At 36.3% G+C, this 19,964-nt stretch overlaps 1 protein-coding gene and 1 pseudogene across 1 annotated transcript; both read left to right on the forward strand.

The window, feature by feature from the left end:
• Positions 1 to 200: 200 nt before the first annotated feature.
• On the forward strand, positions 201 to 1,301 carry LOC106448073. Its single transcript, XM_048757578.1, has 2 exons — positions 201 to 413; positions 564 to 1,301. The coding sequence occupies exons 1-2, from the start codon at positions 201 to 203 to the stop codon at positions 1,299 to 1,301; spliced, it is 951 nt and encodes a 316-aa protein (XP_048613535.1).
• Positions 1,302 to 10,215: 8,914 nt separating this feature from the next.
• Positions 10,216 to 14,275, forward strand: LOC106378474 (annotated as a pseudogene).
• The last annotated feature ends 5,689 nt before the right edge of the window (positions 14,276 to 19,964 follow it).

Genomic DNA, 19,964 nt, shown 5'->3' on the forward strand with positions numbered 1-19,964 from the left:
TTAAATACTTGTTTTGAAAACATTTGATTATAAAGTTATCATTTGATCACATAGTTATTATTAAAACCAACCTTGAAATCGATTTTTATGATTGAATTTTATTAGTGATGATTGAAAAATATAAAAACATTTCAAACATTCAAAATCCCCATTGATCATCTTATTATGAATCCTATCCCTTTATGGATTATTTGATTCAGATGTCGAAAATCAACAATCTTGAGTATGCTGCCCTCAATCTCTCCGGAGACAATTACTTTCAATGGGTACTTGACACCAAGATCATCTTGAAATCCAAAAACCTTGGTGCTTGTATCACTGATGGCAATGAGTCATCTGAGAATGATAGATACAGTGCGATCTTAATCATACGCCATCACCTTGCTGAAAGTCTCAAAGACCAATACCTAACTGTTGAGAATCCTCTGGAACTTTGGACATAACTGAAATCCAGATATGATCACTAGAGGACGGTGCTCTTACCAAAGGCCCTATATGATTGAAGGAACCTAAGGATCCAAGACTTTAAGTCTGTGGATGAGTATAACTCGGCTCTATTCAAGATAGTCTCAAAGTTGAAACTGTGTGGAGAGACTATAACTGATGCTGACATGTTAGAGAAGACATTCTCTACATTCCACACAAGCAATGTTTTGCTTCAGCAACAATACCGAGAAAAGGGTTTCTCCACCTATGCAAATTTGATCTCTTGTTTGTTGCTGGCTGAGCAAAACAATGAGTTACTCATGAGGAATAGTGAGATGAGGCCTCCTGGTGCTAAGGCATTACCTGAGGCACATGCGGCCATAGAGCCAAAAGATGAGTCTCCAAAGAAAGAGTCAAACCATGGCCGTATGAGAGGCCGTGGAAGATGGCAAGGTCGTAACCGTGGGTTTCAACCACGTGACCGTGGGTTTCAACCACGTGACCGTTGGTTTCAACCACGTGACCGTGGGTTTCAACCACATGAACACCTTGGTAGTAGCCGAGGCCGAGGATATGGCCGAGGTAATGGCCGAGGGTATCAACCTAGCCGTGGGTATAAGTCCGACTTCAAAACCCATGGCTCGACCAAATCTTCTTGCCATCGGTGTGGGATGACCAATCATTGGGCCAACCGATGCAAAACTCCCAGTCATCTTGTTAAACTCTACCAGGAGAGCATAAAGGGAAAGAACCCTGTGGCCCATTGGGTCCATCATGATGATGAGAATGATCTCGACCATGAGGATGTTCAAGCCCATGACAATGATGATCAGACTGAATTTGAGACTTCAGATATCCTTAAAGAGGCCAATTAAGATTTCGACATCATGTTGCTTTTGTCTTTGCATTTCCCTTTGGCTTTATGTTTTTGTTCTACTACTTTGAAATAAAGTTCTATCTATGAAATAAATTTGATTTTATATATCCAGTTAAACTTCCTAAGAACATTTAAACAAAGCCAAATAAAACATTCTTATACTTAAGAAATGTCTAAGATGATGATCCTTGTCTATTTTTTCAGAAATTAAAGAAAACAAGAACATGCTAGTGGTGGATAGTGAATCAAGCCACACTATATTAAAAGACAAAAGATATTTTGTTAACCTCACCCTAAGAAGTGCCAATATCAATACTATAGCAGGCACAACCAATCTTATTGAAGGCCATGGCCAGGCCCACTTAATGATGCCTAATGGCACGCATCTAGAAATTTCCGATGCATTATATTCTCCTAAATCAAAGAGAAATTTGTTAAGTTTCAAAGACATTCATATGAATGGTCTACATGTTGAAACTAAGGGCGAGGGAAAGAAAGAATTCTTTTTGATTTATGAAAATGCCCAAGGCCATAAGAAAGTCCTAGAGACTATCCATGCTATATCTATGGGCCTTTATTGTGCCCATATAAACTTGATCGAGGTTAATGTCACAATGACTAAAGAATTCAGAGAAGCCTTTAACCAATGGCACGACAGGCTCGGCCATCCTGGTTCGGCTATGATGCGTAAAATACTCTTGAACTCAACTGGCCATTCCTTGAAAGATAGGAAAATTCTCCCTAAGAGCTTCCCATGTGTTCCATGCTCACAAGGGAAATTAATAATAAGGCCATCACCTGTAAAGGTGGTTAAGGAAACATTAAACTTTCTGGAAAGGATTCAAGGCGATATATGTGGACCAATACACCCACCTTGTGGGACATTTCGATATTTTATGGTCCTCATTGATGCATCGACCAGATGGTCGCATGTTTGTTTATTATCCACTAGAAACCTCGCATTTGCTAGATTACTGGCCCATATCATAAGACTGAGAGCCTACTTTTCAGATTTTCCACTTAAAACTATTCGTCTTGACAATGCTAATGAATTCAATTCCCAAGCTTTTAATGATTACTGTATGTCCATGGGGGTAAGTGTGGAACACTCCGTGGCACATGTACATACACAGAATGGATTGGCCGAATCCTTCATTAAAAGAATCCAACTCATAGCTCGACCATTACTCATGAGGTCGAAGCTTCCAGTATCAGCTTGGGGACATGCAGTATTACATGCTGCTGAATTGATACGCATAAGGCCATCTAGTGAACACAAATATTCTCCATCCCAATTACTCTCGGGTCATGAGCCAGACGTGTCCCATATCAAAACATTTGGATGTTTTGTGTATGTTCCTATTGCACCACCACAGAGAACAAAAATGGGACCTCAAAGGAGGATGGGAATATATGTTGGATTTGACTCTCCCACCATTATTAAATATCTTGAGCCAACAACAAGAGATTTGTTTAAGGCCAGATATGCAGATTGTCATTTTGATGAATCTGAGTACCCAACATTAGGGGGAGAGAATAACAAGCTGGGCAAAGCAATAAAATGGAATCAAACATCCCTATCATGGCAAGATCCTCGGACTCAATCATGTGATTTAGAGGTCCAGAAAATAATTCATTTTCAAAAGCTAGCTAATCAATTGCATGATTCCTTTGCTGACCCGAAAAGAGTGACTAAGTCCTATATACCAGCTTGTAATGCACCAATAAGTATTAATGTCCATGATGGACACAATCAAGTGGCTACAGAGTCTAAAGCACGTCTCAAACGTGGTAGACCAATTGGTTCCAAAGATAAAGGACCTCGGAAATTAAAGAAATGTGCAAAAGAAACCGAGGTCATAGATTGTCCAGACAAGGCCGAAATGTCCATGCCTAAGGTACCAACCAATGAGACTCGGGACGCCGAGCCTCATGGTACTGAAGGTGCTAATGATGAGATCTCAATTAATTATCTTATGTCTGGGACAAGATGGAACCGAAAAGATGTCGACATCGATAATATATTTGCTTTTAAAGTAGCCCTTGATATGATGGACTTAAATGAGGATCATGAACCCACGTCTATTCTAGAGTGCACTCAAAGATCTGATTGGCTCAAATGGAAAGAAGCCATAAACGTGGAGTTATAATCATTAAAGAAAAGGAATGTCTTTGGATCGATTATCCTGACGCCTTCTAACATTAATCCAGTGGGATATAAGTGGGTATTTGTGAGGAAGAGAAATGAACATGGTGAAATTGTAAGATACAAAGCACGGTTTGTAGCACAAGGATTCTCACAAATACCAGGCATCGATTATGAGGAGACATACTCCCCTGTGGTGGATGCAACTACATTTCGCTTTTTAATAAGTCTGGCCATCAAAGAAAATTTGGATATGCGGTTGATGGATGTTGTAACCGCATACCTTTATGGTCTACTGGATAATGAAATATATATGAGATTACCAGAGGGTATTGATCTTAAAGCTAACAAAGGTTCTCGAGAAGAACACTGCATAAGGCTGAACAAATCCTTATATGGGCTTAAGCAAAGTGGTCGAATGTGGTATAATCGTTTAAGCGAATACCTTGCCAAAGTAGGCTATAAGAACGACCCTATCAGTCCATGTATCTTTATAAAGAAGTTTGCAAACAATGGATTTGTTATCATAGCAGTGTATGTTGATGATTTGAACATCATTGGAACCTCTGGGGAAATCGCCCAAACAGTTGAATATCTCAAGAAAGAGTTTGAAATGAAAGACCTAGGTAAAACCAAAGTCTGTTTGGGGTTGCAACTTGAATACATGAAAGGAGGAATCCTTGTGCATCAAAAGGCATATACTGAAAAAGTACTCAAGAGATTTTATATGGACCAGGCTCATCCATTGACTAGCCCAATGGTCGTGAGGTCCCTTGATTTGGACACGGACCCATTCGGTCCTAAGAAGGACGATGAGGATGTCCTGGGTCCAGAAGTGCCATACCTCAGTGCCATAGGAGCATTAATGTATTTGGCTAGCCACACTAGACCAGATATATGTTTTGCCGTAAACCTCCTATCAAGATTTAGTTCTTGTCGACCCAAAGGCACTGGAACGGAATTAAACATATCCTACGTTACCTACAAGGAACTAAGGATTTGGGTCTATTTTATACCAATGAAACCAAAGATGGTTTGGTAGTCTTTGCAGATGCAGGCTACTTATCTGATCCACACCATGGTCGGTCCCAAACTGGTTATGTGTTCACTCATGGTGGTACTGCTATATCATGGCGTTCCATGAAATAAACTATAGCAACCACTTCATCTAATCACTCAGAAATTCTTGCCATGCATGAGGCAAGTCGTGAGTGTGTATGGTTGAGGTCTATGACCCAACACATCCGATCAGATAGTGGAATGGTCAAGGACAATGGTCCGACCATCATATATGAAGATAATGCTGCTTGCATTGCTCAACTCAAAGACGGGTATATCAAAGGTGACCGAACCAAACATATTCTACCCAAGTTCTTCTTTACTCATGAGTTGCAGAAAGCTGGAGAGGTCAACGTCCTTCAGATCCGGTCTAGTGAGAACTCAGCCGACCTCTTCACCAAGTCATTGCCCACCAGCACATTCAGGAAGCTCACGCAGAAAATTGGCATGCGAAGACTCAAGGACCTTCAGTGATGTCCAAATCAGGGGGAGTAATGTGTGTTGTACTCTTTTTCCTTTCTCTGGTTTTCCTTTTACCACATTGGGTTTTGGGTTTTCCGGGAGAAGTTTTAATGAGGCAACATTAGCATGTTACAAGCCCTATATGGTCATGGCATCCAAGGGGGATTGTTATGAATCATGAAGTGGATGGTCCATAACCTAGACCATACAAGTTCAAGACTAGAGTCCATTGGAGGTTTACATCTAGCCACATGGAAGACCCATTCAACCTTAGTCTTTATGAGTTTGACCATGTCATTATGTAGAGTATCTTTGTAATCAATTCTCCCTTTGATTCCACCTTGTATGAACCACTATATATAGTGGTGTAAGTAATAAGAAATATACAACACATTCTCACAGACATTCTCTCAAATCTTAACAATGGGACCATATTAAGACCATACAAATTTAATCAGACCTCATTATCAAACTTTTTTATGGGCCAAACAAATTGAATACTTCTATAACATGTTAATTCCCAAAAACAATAAAATCTGTAACTTATTGTTTTAATTTTCTTGATTTAAGTCATTAGCTGGATAGATACTCAGAAAGATGACGGTTTTCGAATGCTTGCAGTCAACATTATATATAAGATTAACGTGATACATTAATTACATTAACTACCAAGAATCCCTATTATTAACGTGATACATTAAGGGTATGAATGGTGACCAAAGAATGAAAAGGAACAATGCATTCCTTAACATTCCTAAAAAAATTTACCATTCATAAGGAATAGTTTTTCCCCTTCATTCCTTCTCATTCCTTTTATTGTAGAGAAATATTGAATAAATTTGTTCCTCACTAAATATGATAAGGAATCATTATTCCTCATCATTCCTATAATTTTATTCATTTCCGCTCCTTTTCTATCTTTTCCCAATGTTCCTGTAATGGTTACCAGTTAGGCCCTAAGAGTTTGAACAAGGAAACGAAGAGGAACACTACATTTCTTAACGTTCCTCAAAAATGTTACCATTTATGAGAAATATTTTTTCCTCTTCGTTCCTTCTCCAAAAATGTTACCATTTATGAGAAATATTTTTTCCTCTTCATTCCTTCTCATTCTTTTTTTTTTGTAGAGAATTATAATGCAAATTTGTTCCTTGTTAATTTTGATAAGGAATCCTCATTCCTCATCATTCCCAAAATTTTATTCCTATTCAATCTTTTGATAATCATTCCTAATGTTCCTCGATGGTTATCAGTCACACCCTAAGAAAATTTAATATAAGTTTTTTATAACTACCAAAAAGAACAATGGGAAAGTTTTTCCTTGTTGCCAAAGTTTTTAATAGTCTTCAATTTAATTTCTCATACATAACTTCTGAAGAATTGTGTAGCAAGCATACATATTTGACAGATACACCAATTTGGTGATAATACTTTCATATTTATTTCTTTCTTATTCTATGAAACAAAAAAATTACATTTACCTAAATTTTCCTGATTCTATATGTGTGTTTCATGCTAATTTAGGATTTTTATTGCATTCTAACATTTAAAAATTCAAAATAATTTGATTGCTTATGTTCCGGTTCAATCCCTTATATATATTAAAGGAAAATCATTGTAATAAATGAGTTCACACTAAACTGGACACATGTCACGTGTAGAAACATTGTAATAAATGCGTTCAAACTAAAATTGACACATGTCACATGTAGAGAGCTTCTCAGCCAAACTCTACATAAATATGTTCACACTATGTCCTTTACGTTTTTTTTAATATAAAACTCACATGCATGATTCTTCTTTACGTTATTTTTACTGTTTACGAATAAAGCTGAACAAATTATTCATAAATTTTGATTCGATTCGTTATCCGTTTTGATTCGAACAAAAAAATCTAGATATTTGTTACTCTACGAAGCAAATCAAATACTAAAATGCAATATCCGTAAAAAAAAAGTAAATTACAAATATCAATATTTATTCGAATGGATATCCAATTTGATCTGTTATATGCATATATATATATATACATATATTTAAAGAATTATATATAAGTTATATATTATAGTTTATATAAATTTTACAATATTTTTGTTTTTAAATAATTTAATTTTAAGAATTTTATTTTTCATGTATTATTTTGAAAAAAATATCATTTAATATTAATTAACAGTATCTTTATATATTTATCAACTATCTTTATATACTTTTACATATACATACATGTGCACATTGACGTGAACACATTATAACTAAGTATTTACCACAACTGAAATATCTAATTTTTTGGAAGTTAAAATATTCTTTTTCTTAATTCTTTCACTATCGACCAAATTGTAGTAAAATGATTTGTCTTAATAGTTTTTTTTTTAAACTATTATCCGTTTAGAAACTATAATATGAAACCATTGGTTCGACATCACGACTATCTAAGATTCATAACATGAAAACAAACAAATAATAGTAATTTTTGATTATCACAGGAAAAAAACAAAACATCAAACATTTTAACCGAACAAACCAAATGTATATTGATTTAAAATGATAGTTATCTTTTAGGAGATTAAAAACCAAAAAACAACCTAAAACCGAACCGATTTCTAGATTAAACAGATTAATGTCTTATTATTAAAAAATAATAAAACTAATAATCACATTCCGCGCAAGGCGCGAGTTATTACCTAGTTAAAATTAAAATGGCATTTAACCAACATATTTAATAAACCGGATATTTTTAATGTTTTCTACTCTCTTGTCGGGATATATGATGCTTCAAAACATAGTGCAACTCACAACACCAAAGCTATAAGAAAACAATGCATATGGTAAAGAAATGAAACAATCCACGCACACCAGTAGAAGCTATGGTAATGCATCAACAACCAACCAAAGCTTTGTAAACAATATAATATGTGTCCAATAAGTCTTGAAGAGAGGTCATTCTTAAGCCATAAAATAACCCATCTTCCAGATGAAGCAACAACATCACAGAAAAGAAGAACGAAAAGAACACGGATAAATAAAAAAGTCATACCGTCGACCTTCCAATCTGGCACAACCCGTCGATTTCATGTCTAACACAAAGAAGAATCATGTGATTAACATCAAAATTTGCACCAACACATAAGCACCATCACCATCGTCATAACTATCAGATTTGAGCTAATCGTCTTGAAATCAAACACATATATAAAAATGAAAAACAAATGAAGATGAAGACACTGAAGGGACATGCACCAAGCTTTGAAATCTATCATTCTATCAACCACCGGTCCCTCACTCGGAAATGGAAAAAAAAATTGACGGCTAACAATTTTCTATGTACTACGTTCTTATGGTTAGGACCAGGCCTAAAAACAACTAAAGCAAAGGTAAGCTGGAAGGATGTTTGTCTCCCAAATAGTGAAAGAGGGCTAGGTCTCCGGCCACTTAAAGAAATCAACACGCGGTCCATTGCTTAAAACTGATTTGGAGGTTTGCTCTGCTGGGTCTTCTCTTTGGGTAAAATTGATACACTGCTATTTGATTCGAAAGGGCTCTTTTTGGTCAATAAAAGGAAATACAAGCATGGGTTCTTGGGTGTGGAGGAAACTGCTGAAGCTCTGAGACCTTGCAAAGCCTTTCCTCATGAAGGAAATCAGAAATGGACAACATTCATCATTTTGGTATGACATGTGGTCACGACTTGGAACTTTGAAGGATATCGAGGCTTCGTTGATCTTGGCATATCTGAAAACGCAACAGTGGCAGATGTTCTCGAAAATCACAGAAGAAGAAGAAAGAATCACAGAGTGAGCTTGTTAAACGAAGTTGAAGAGGAGATCTTGACTCTTCGTCAAAATGCATATCTAGAGGATGGTATTGTCTTATGGAAGCAAGCTGATAATAAATATGCAGCCAAATTTTCCACTACGAAAACTTGGGAACAAATTCGAGATCCTCACCCAGTCTGCAACTGGAGCAAAGGCGTTTGGTTCTCTCAATCAACACCAAAATACTCTCTCCAGCTATGGATTGCCTTACGTGGGAGACTACAAACTTTAGACAGAATGCAGCAGTGGAGCACCGGGCTCAACACCACTTGTGTCTTTTGTAGTGACACTCAAGAATCTTGCTCCCATCTTTTCTTTGAATGTTGCTATTCAGGACAGATTTGGAAGAAGCTTGTGGGGGATCTTATGCAGAATCAATACTGCAAATCGGGATGAGCTTGTTGAGGCTATATCCAACCTTTGGATCACGCCACCAAAAACCTTTCTCCTACGGTACACTTTCCAAGCAGCAGTGCACACAATATGGAGGGAGAGGAATGAACACATGCATGGTGAACAACCACACGATGTGGCTTGTTTGATTAAGTTCATTGGCAAAACCATCAGGCTGAAGTTACTCTCAGTCAAAGGGAAAGGGCACAAGCATCTTCAAGGAGATTTGATTGCTTGGTTTGCAGCACAAGAAGAGTGAGGAAGATTCCTTTTAGTCTTTAATTCTTTGATTCTTTAGAGCATCTCCAATGTAAAACACTATTTTTTCCTCCAAAATGGAGTAAAAGTAAAAATGGACTAAAATTGCTCCAATCCTATTCCATTTCCCACTCTATAATGAAGTGATGAACAAAAAAAAAAATAGATTACTCCATTTATGGAGTAAACTTCATTATGGAGTGAGATACGGGGTTGGGTTGGAGCATTCTTTACTCCATAATCACTTTTACTCCATTTTAGAGAAAAAAAATGGATTAGGGACGAAGATGCCCTTATACCTAAAGAAAACAAATGCATTAAATGTAGTACAATTTGATTGAATAAAATTTTACATTCATTCAAAAAAAAATTAAAAGAAATTCTATGTACTACATTAATTTTATTCTACTCTCTCCGTTTAAGAAAGATGTATGTTTTAGGTTTTTTATACTAATTAAGAAAACATATCTAATTATAGTTACCAATGCATTAATTTATCTTATCAATTATTCCCTACAACTTTTAACCAATAAAATTTTTATAAACATCATTATGGTTTTTGAAATTTACAATTTACAATTAATTTATACATTGAAAATATAAAACATATTTTTTTGAAAAAAAGTTTTAATCTAAAATATGAATCTTTTTGAAACTAAAGGAGTATTAATTTAGTTTTAAGTCCGGCATTTACACCATGTCCTTTAACTTTATTTTCTTTTTGTTTGGCAAGTTTACGTCCTTTACGTCATTGGCTCTTTCCATTATTTATTTTCCTTTTTTGGTTCTTTACAAGGTTTTGCCATCCTTTCATTTGTTAGAAAAATGGAAATCAGAGAAAAGGTAACAAAGAAGGTAAATAAGCTTTTAACAAAAAAAAAGAAGGTATAGACTAAAGAGGCAGAAAACTTCCGGCGAATTCCTTCCTTTTATATCCCTTTGTGTCCCCTTAAAAGGCTTAAACCCCTATTTAGATACAGTTTGAATCAACGCCTTCTTCATTTCACAGCTGAGGAAGATGATGAAGATGGCGAGGATGTTGCTTTCTTTGCTCTGTTTGGTTGCCTTGGTGTACGGGCAACCGAGTCCTGATACAGCCACCATGTTTGCTCTGAGGGACTCTCTGAAATCGGAACACCTCAACTGGTCCGACCCAAACCCTTTTGTTTGGACAGGTTTAAGATGTGACACAAGAAGCCATCGGGTCACTCGGATCGAAATCGGGAACAGAGGAATCTCACGAACCCTAACTTGTGATCTAAGAAACCTCTCGTCTTTGGCTGTTTTTGACGTCATGGGTAACAACTTAACCGGGAAGATCCCAAGTCTTGCTGGGTTAAAATCCTTAGAGAGGGTTCTCGTTAACGACAATAGCCATGTTCGTTTCGAGATCGCTGCGACTGGAGTCAGCGGCTGAAAATTAGTCATGATTATCTTCTTTACTGGTTGCCCGAGTGTAAAACAGAAGACACAGTGGTAAAGTAATGGAAGGAATTCGGTAGTTCCGGTGTCGCTAAAATAAACATTTCATCCCAGCGACAAGAAACACAAAATTTTCTTCACCTCATCTATTATTTTTCCTTTTAAATTCTGTTTTCGTTCCTTTAATTTTGATCGCGTCAGCGAGTCGCGGCGATCTCAAAACGAACAGGGCTAATGGCTTCACTTCCATCGACGCAGACTTCTTCACCGGTTTGAGTTCCCTCCAGTTTCTGAATCTCGATAACAATCCGTTACGTCCCTGGAAGATCCCTTACAGCTTAACCAACGCGACTTCTCTTGTAGTTTTCTCCGCCGCCAACTGCAATCTCTCGGGGAGAATCCCTAACTTTCACTGTCGCATAACGTTCCCTAATGTGACGACTCCGACATTGTCTAGTAACTCACTTGTAGGTGAACTTACTACGAGCTTCGCTGGATCATATATTCAAATTCTGATGCTCAACGGACAAGACCTGATGTACCAGAAGCTTTTAGGGATAGAACTAGAGATCCGTTGATTCTGAGAATATCCAGAAAACTAGGATAATCACAAAGATCTTATTTAGTCTAAGAATACCTAAGATCAATGTCTTCTTAAATTCGTTGAGATCACCAATGATCTAGCCGAAAACAAGGATTAAAGAGAAATCTCTTAAATTTTATTAATCAAATCATCAACTGAATACAAACTTAAGCCTAAAGGCTATATATAATAAAACTGAAAATCCTAAAACAATAAAGATAATTATCTAAATAATTAATAAAACAAATAATAAGATATTTAGAAATATTCTAAATACTTATCTACATCATTCTCTCCGGGTTGGAGAAGATTCGCCATCGAATCTTAACTGTGTTCTTCGATTAATTTGTTTCTTCTCTTCTTGAGCATCCACTGACGATACCGTCCGAGTTGGTAAACGTAACATCTTCCCTCGTGAGGATCCATCTTCATATTTTCTTGACAAATCACATGACTTGAATGTGATTTATTTATTCGAGATATTACCATATCACCATAAGGTGAAACACCTTTTTTCTTCTCTAAAGCACACGTGTGTTCCTCTTGAATTATGAATCCAACTCTTTCCTTACGATTGACTTGGAAAGTTTCGTTAGGAGTGAAGCCATCTGCCACCCAATGCTTGACCATCGCGACACAAGCATCAAATTGATCAACGCGTTTGTCTTGAATTCCACCCTCCTCATTGTAAACATCGAAAATTGGATCTCCCACAATTTCTTTGTAAACAATAACTTCACTTTCCACGAAATTTTTTTCCATGATTCCAGAATCGGATTTTGATTAAGAAACCAAAATGCCAGCTCTGATACTAACTGATGTAGCGGAAGCTTTTAGGGATAGAACTAGAGATCCGTTGATTATGAAAATACCCGGAAAACTAGGATAATCACAAAGATCTTATTTAGTCTAAGAATGCCTAAGATCAATATCTTCTTAAATTCGTTGAGATCACCAATGATCTAGCCGAAAACAAGGATTAAAGAGAAATCTCTTAAATTTTATTAATCAAATCATCAACTGAATACAAACTTAAGCCTAAACGGCTATATATAATAAAACTGAAAATCCTAAAACAATAAAGATAATTATTTAAATAATTAATAAAACAAATAATAAGATATTTAGAAATATTCCAAATACTTATCTACATCATTCTCTCCGGGTTGGAGAAGATTCGCCATCGAATCTTAACTGTGTTCTTCGATTAATTTTTTTCTTCTCTTCTTGAGCATCCACTGACGATACCGTCCGAGTTGGTAAACGTAACATCTTCCCTCGTGAGGATCCATCTTCATATTTTCTTGACAAATCACATGACTTGAATGTGATTTATTTATTCAAGATATTACCATATCACCATAAGGTGAAACACCTTTTTTCTTCTCTAAAGCACACGTGTGTTCCTCTTGAATTATGAATCCAACTCTTTCCTTACGATTGACTTGGAAAGTTTCGTTAGGAGTGAAGCCATCTGCCACCCAATGCTTGACCATCGCGACACAAGCATCAAATTGATCAACGCGTTTGTCTTGAATTACACCCTCCTCATTGTAAACATCGAAAATTGGATCTCCCACAATTTCTTTGTAAACAATAACTTCACTTTCCACGAAATTTTTTTCCATGATTCCAGAATCGGATTTTGATTAAGAAACCAAAACGCCACCTCTGATACCAACTGATGTAGCGGAAGCTTTTAGGGATAGAACTAGAGATCCGTTGATTATGAAAATACCCGGAAAACTAGGATAATCACAAAGATCTTATTTAGTCTAAGAATGCCTAAGATCAATATCTTCTTAAATTCGTTGAGATCACCAATGATCTAGCCGAAAACAAGGATTAAAAAGAAATTTCTTAACTTTTATTAATCAAATCATCAACTGAATACAAACTTAAGCCGGCTATATATAATAAAATCGAAAACCCTACAAAAATAAAAATAATTATCTAAATAATTAATAAAACAAATAATAAGATATTTGAAAATATTCCAAATATTTATCTACATCAAGACCTCAATGGGTCAATCTCGGTTCTGACAAGTATGCATGTTTCAACGGAGGTGTCTCTGCAGGAAAACCGGTTCTCAGGTACCATACCCGGATGTTCATGGTCTGACCTCGCTGAAAGTGTTCAATGTCAGTGGAAATAAACTTACGGGTATTATACCTGAATCTATATTCAAGTTGTCGTCTCTTTCTTACGTGGGTTTGGGCAATAATCTTCTTCAAGGACCAAAGCCAGGCTTGTTGCCTGAACACGATAGGTTTGACAGGAGATGTGTCAATAATTTCTGCTTAGATGTTCCAGGTGCTCCTTGTGATATGCGTGTTAACGCTCTGCTTCTTACCGTTGAAGGATTTGGTTTCCCTGTGGTATTTTCCGAGAGCTGGAAAGGAAATGATCCGTGTAATGGCATGTGGATCGGGATAACTTGTACCGGAGCTGATGTAACAGTTATTAACTTCAAAGGCATGGGACTCACCGGCGTTATCACTCCAAGCTTTGTACTTCTTAAAGATCTTATGGTTATCAATCTCTCTCACAAAAATCTTACCGGTTTTATTCCACAAGAGCTCACTAGGCTGAGCAAGTTGAAAACTCTAGATGTTTCGTATAATCAGTTGGACGGTCAAGTGCCGGATTTTAGAACCAATGTTGTTGACACGACTGGGAATCCTGTCCCTCGACCCATCCCTGGTTCCATTGGTCCGTCTGCTGGAAAGATTGTGGGCTCTGTTATTGGTGGTAATGTGTCACTTCTTCTTCTTATAGGATTTGCTATTTTCTTGTGCGGCAAGATTACAATAGATGGTAAAAGTGAAAGTTGATTTATTGGTGACCAAGCTCATGCTGTATTGTGATCTCATCGCTGGTTCGGTATTTGCCTTCACTAATTCACATCTATTTATTGATTTGTGTTTTGACAGTCTCGTCTATGTTATAAAAGTAATGAAAAAGTCAATCTTTATTCATAACATAGAAGTTCCTTATATAGGAGATTACACCGTCATAGATAAATGGAAAGATTACAAATCATAATCTCTTGGTTATGAGCCATCTACAATCTGGTTCATAACACTCCCTTTTGGATGCCATAACCATTTAGAGCTTGTAATGTGCTTTAATGTTGCCTCATTAAAACCTTACTAGCAAAACCCAATTGGGACAAAACCATGGTGAAGGAAAAAGAGTACAACACACATTACTCCCCATGATTTGGACATTACTGAAGGTCCCTTGGACCTCTCCAATTTTCTGCAATCCGTGGGTGATGAAGATCTTGGGCAGAATATGCTTCGTCTTCGAACATGATAGTTGGTTCTTCTAACCATCGGCCATGCCACAATCTGATCGAACATATTGAGTCATCGACCTCAAATACACACATACGAAATCTTGGATGATGTTGCTGTGATATGCGTGTACCACCATGTGTAAAACATAACATGTCTGAAAACAAATCAACAAAACCAAATAACCCCTCTTTGGGTTGGTTAGTATAAAATAAACCAAAATCAAAGGCTTCTTCATCGTCCTTCTTATGGACCAATCAGATCAGTGTCTAAAACAAGACTTCTGCATCGTCCATCTCAGGACTAAATGGACTTCTTTTCGTCCACCTTTGGACTGAATGGATCAGTGTCCAAAACAAGTGATCTCACGCCCATGTACTAGATAATGAGTGAGACTGGTCCATATTAAATCTCTTGAGTACCCTTTTCTGTATATACTATTTGATACACAAAGATTTCATTGTTAATGTACTCAAGATGTAATCCCAAACAAAACTTTGTTTTCCAAGATCTTTCATCTCAAACTCTTTCTTGAGATATTCAACTATTTGGAAAATTGTATCCAGAGGTTCCAAATAGTTGAATATGAAAGCTCTGTAGCAACTTGATTGTGTCTCTTCTTGGACATTAAATTCGTTGGTGCTTTACAAGCTGGTTTATATATGACTTAGTCATTCTTTTTCGGGTCAGCAAATGTGTCTGGCATTTGATTAACTAGCTTTGTAAATGTATAATATTTGGATGTCTATTTCACATTCTTTAGTCTGAGGATCTTGCCAAGACATTGATGGTTGATTCCATTCTATTTCTTTTACCATTCTTTTACCAACTTTATTATTATTTTTTTCTCCGTCTGGTCTTAAAATAATCCGTGTACCTGGCCTCAAATATAATCACCCATAGTTGCCTCAAAGTATTTTATTATTGTGGGAGAATCATATCCAACATATATCCCTATCCTCCTTTTGAGGTTCTATCTTAGTTATATGTGGTGGAGCAATTAGTACATAGACAACACATCCAAATGTATTATGATGAGGTATGTTTGGCTCTTGACCCGTTAATAATTGTGATAGGGGATATCTACGCTCACTAAATGGCCTGATGCGTATTAACTTAGGTGCATGTAAATTTCGTGTGGCCCAAGTTGTGAATGGGAGTTTTGACCTCATAAGTTATGGTCTATCAATCAGCTATTTGCGTTTTAAAATATTTTGGCCAAGTCGTTCTTGGTATGGACATGTATCACAGAATTGTCCATACTTACCCCCATGGACATACCATAATCATTTAAACGCTTGGGACATGTATTCACCAGTATTATCTAGACATATAGTCTTTATTTATGAAAAAGGGGCCGTAGCCGTTTTACTGGTGATGGCCTAATGAGTTCCCTTGTGTACATGCTACACACGTGAGATTCATTAGGATAACTCTTCTTATCTTTTAATGTGTGCCTTTTGAATATCAATTTTTGCATCATGTTTGGACCAGGATGGCCAAACCGGTCGTGCCATAAAGTGTATATTTTCGCAGGCTTTTAGCCTCTATCATACTGATCTATGCATAGTCTAGGTTAGTAGAGAATGCATGTATAGTCTTTAGGAATTATTATGGCCTTGGGCGATTTTATACATATATCTGAAGGAACTCTTTGTTTCCTTCCCCATTGTTTCAATATGAAAACCATTCATTCTTATATATTTAAAACTCAATAGGCTGCTCTTGCTCTTATAACTGGGTGAATATAAGGCATCACTGATTTCTAGATGCATACCCTTAGGCAATAATATATTAGCCTAGCCATAGTCTTCTTTCAGACTGGCGATACCTGCTTTAGTACTTATATTGGCGTTTTTTCAGTGTACTCATATAGAAAAATCATTCATTCATTTAATCTAAGCAGACAATGTAATAGAAATAAATTCAAGGAGATAAAAATCAGAGAAAGCATACAAGCAATGCAATCACACAAGTTCGATGTCGAAATCAGATTATCAACTTGATTATTTTAGGCAATCATAAGTCTCATATTCCATAAGATCATCTTAATCATGTTCGAAATTATTTTCACCAACTTTATAGACCAAGTGGGTTTCAGGATTCTTCCCTTTCAGACTCTCTTTGATAGAGGTCACAAAAATGTTTGGGAGTCCTTCATATCTTAGCCCAATGGTTCCCCATTCCACATCTATGGCACACTGGTTTGGTCGAGCTTTGTGGTTTAAAGGATATACAACGGCCACTGCCTTGACCATGGCTCAAATTGGGTTGATACACACGGCCTCTGCCATAATGATTCCCACGGCCAAATGTGTTATAGTGGTCATGGCCACGTCTTTTCCACCCTCCACGGCTATGACCGTGTGGTCTATCATTCTGGACGTGGTTACTTTTTTTTCTTCTGCGGCCTTATTGGTATCAGGTAATGGGGTTAATGCAGGAGATCTCAATTCACTGTTTCTCATCAGTAATCCATTATTTTGCCCAGCTAGAAATAGACTCATCCACGGACTTATAGTCCTGGATTATGGGATTCCTCCAATCAAATAGGGCCTTTGGTAATAACACCGTTCTTTGGTGATCATATCTCGATTTTTAACTCTGTCCAAAGGTCTAGAGGATTCTCTATAGTCAGATACTGATCTTTGAGACTTTTAATAAGATGATGGCTAATAATTAATATTGCCATGTATCAATCTTTCTCATTTGGCATTATCGCCTTTTGTGATTCATTCACCAAGTCTTTTGACTTTAGGATAAACTCAGTATCCAGTGCCCATTTCAAATAATTATCTCCTGAGAGATTTAGGGCAGCAAAATCCAAGTTGATTTTCGACATCTCAAATCATATATCAATCTATTTTAGATCTCATAAAATATTTAAAATACGGCCATAAACAAGACATGCTATCAAGTCAATACATTTCTAATAAGCAAACAAGCCACACGGCCAAATGTGATATAATGCAATAAGGCCACACATATTTATCAAGCAAGGGTATCGACCAAACAAACAATTTTTATATGTTTTCATGTGGCCATATGGTTATAATGCAAACCTAGCATACTGATTCTATATGTACAGGAGTGGAATTATGGAACCTCAATTTAAAAAAATCAGATCATGCAAAGGTAATAATAATCAGATCATGCGTATAACATAAACATGCTGGTCAGGATGATATATGATGCAAACTGGCCACACGGCCAAGTAGATATGATGCACTCAATCTTAGCAATCGGATTCTATATGTGCAAGGGTAATATTAAAACATTCAATCAAGATTTAACAATTAATCAATCAGTTTCAGGTATGAGATTTAGCTAGACTAACAATCAGATTCAATTATGTTTTATTAAGACTAGCAATTGGATCAATAATCAAAAATAATCAAACGGATTCAACCATTACACAATTTAGGTTTTCGATCCAAAAATAGGGTTTCAATCATGAAAAACCAAAACAATCAGTTTCAAGGCTGATTCTATCAATTTTATTAATCAGTTTCAAGGCTGATATTAATCATTTTCAAGGCTGATATTAGCAAGATGGAATCAGGCAATCTGATTTTAGGAATACGCAAATTAGGGTTTATGATTTCAATTCGAAATTAGAGTTTTATCAATCACTTAGCTTCTAGCAAATAATCTTAAACCTCAGAACAGTTGATTATATCATGAAACTATCAACCTAGTATAATATGAAACGTCAAAACATTCAATTCGGATTATGCAATACACTGATTCTATTTTAGGGTTTACCAATTCGAATTAGGGTTTATATTATAACAGATTCTAACATGCAATATTAAACCTCAAATCATTCAATCAGGTTATAAAAACTATCAATCCTAACTCACACGGATTTAAACCTCAAGAATCATGCAATCAGATCATTCATATTTTAAACAAGTAAACTTCAATCAATCTATCAACCTATCGAATTGTATAAGCAAAGCAATCTAGCAACCTATCGGATTCAATCAATGTTTTAACAGGTTGGTCGGTTTAAACAATTTAAATCAGATGAACAATTAACCAAGCAGGATGAGAAAATAAATCTATCAATTTAACGGTCAAACAATTCTAGCAACATAGCATCAGATTCAATCAGATTTAAAACCTCAATGATCAAAACCAAAAACAGTTTTGATTTCAAAATATTCGATTAGGGTTTTAATATGTGATTTGATAATTATAGTATAATTAATTCTAATACTTATATTATTTAGGGTTTATAGATATAGGGTTAGAGTTTATCGGATTTTAACTTGTAAAAACCGATTTGGGGTTTTAATCATGTAGGAACATGATTTAGGGTCTGGGGTACCGAACTTTTAGAGCTTCGATTTACTCAATTAGGATTTTTGATCTATTACCCTATGGTTTTGATTCAAGATTAGGGTGTTAGGGTTTCATTCTTTATCAATCAATCCATGTTCGATTATGGGTTCTTAGGTTTTGAATTACCTTTTAACCTTAGATGATTGTTGAATCGGACCACCAAAGGAGTTGGGCCGCGAGCTGGACACGAACGGGACACGAGCTGTCTGTTGCTGTCGCGAACGATGAAGAGGTCGCGTGCTGGAGCTGCTCTCGGGTCGCGAACGTCTGAGCTAGGATCAGGAACGTCTTGGGCTGAAGCTGATTGGGGACGCGAGCTGGAACAGATGCGGGAACAAGAGACGCGATCGGGGTTTAGGTTTCGTCGGATCGCCGGCTAGGGTTAGGGTTTTAGTATTTTTCGATTTGGGTATTAGCTTAGGGATTTAGAGTTTCGTGCTGATAACGTGTTATAAAAGTAATGGAAAAGTCTATTTTTATTCATAACATAGAGGTTCCTTATATAGGAGATTACACCGTCATAGATAAATGGAAATATTACAAATCATAATCTCTTGGTTATGAGCCATCCACAATCTGGTTCATAACAGTCTATATTATTAAGGGAAAATTCCAGATTAATACACAACTTTAATTATTATTTTCAACTTAATAGACAACTTTTAAAAGTTCCCTTTAAAAAACACAAACTAAATTTTTTTTCTCTTTTAATAATTCTACTAAAGCCCATGTATCCATGTTTCTTTGGTTCCTTAACGCAATCATCAAAACTCGTTAATTTCTGCCGTTTAGCACTAACCATGGTTAATAAACTAACCTTAAGCTTAAATGATGTCGATTTGTTTACCCTTTTATTCTCTCAAATCGAAAACCCTAA

This window comes from Brassica napus, chromosome C5 (genome assembly GCF_020379485.1).
Source record: "Brassica napus cultivar Da-Ae chromosome C5, Da-Ae, whole genome shotgun sequence".
Lineage (NCBI taxonomy): Eukaryota > Viridiplantae > Streptophyta > Magnoliopsida > Brassicales > Brassicaceae > Brassica > Brassica napus.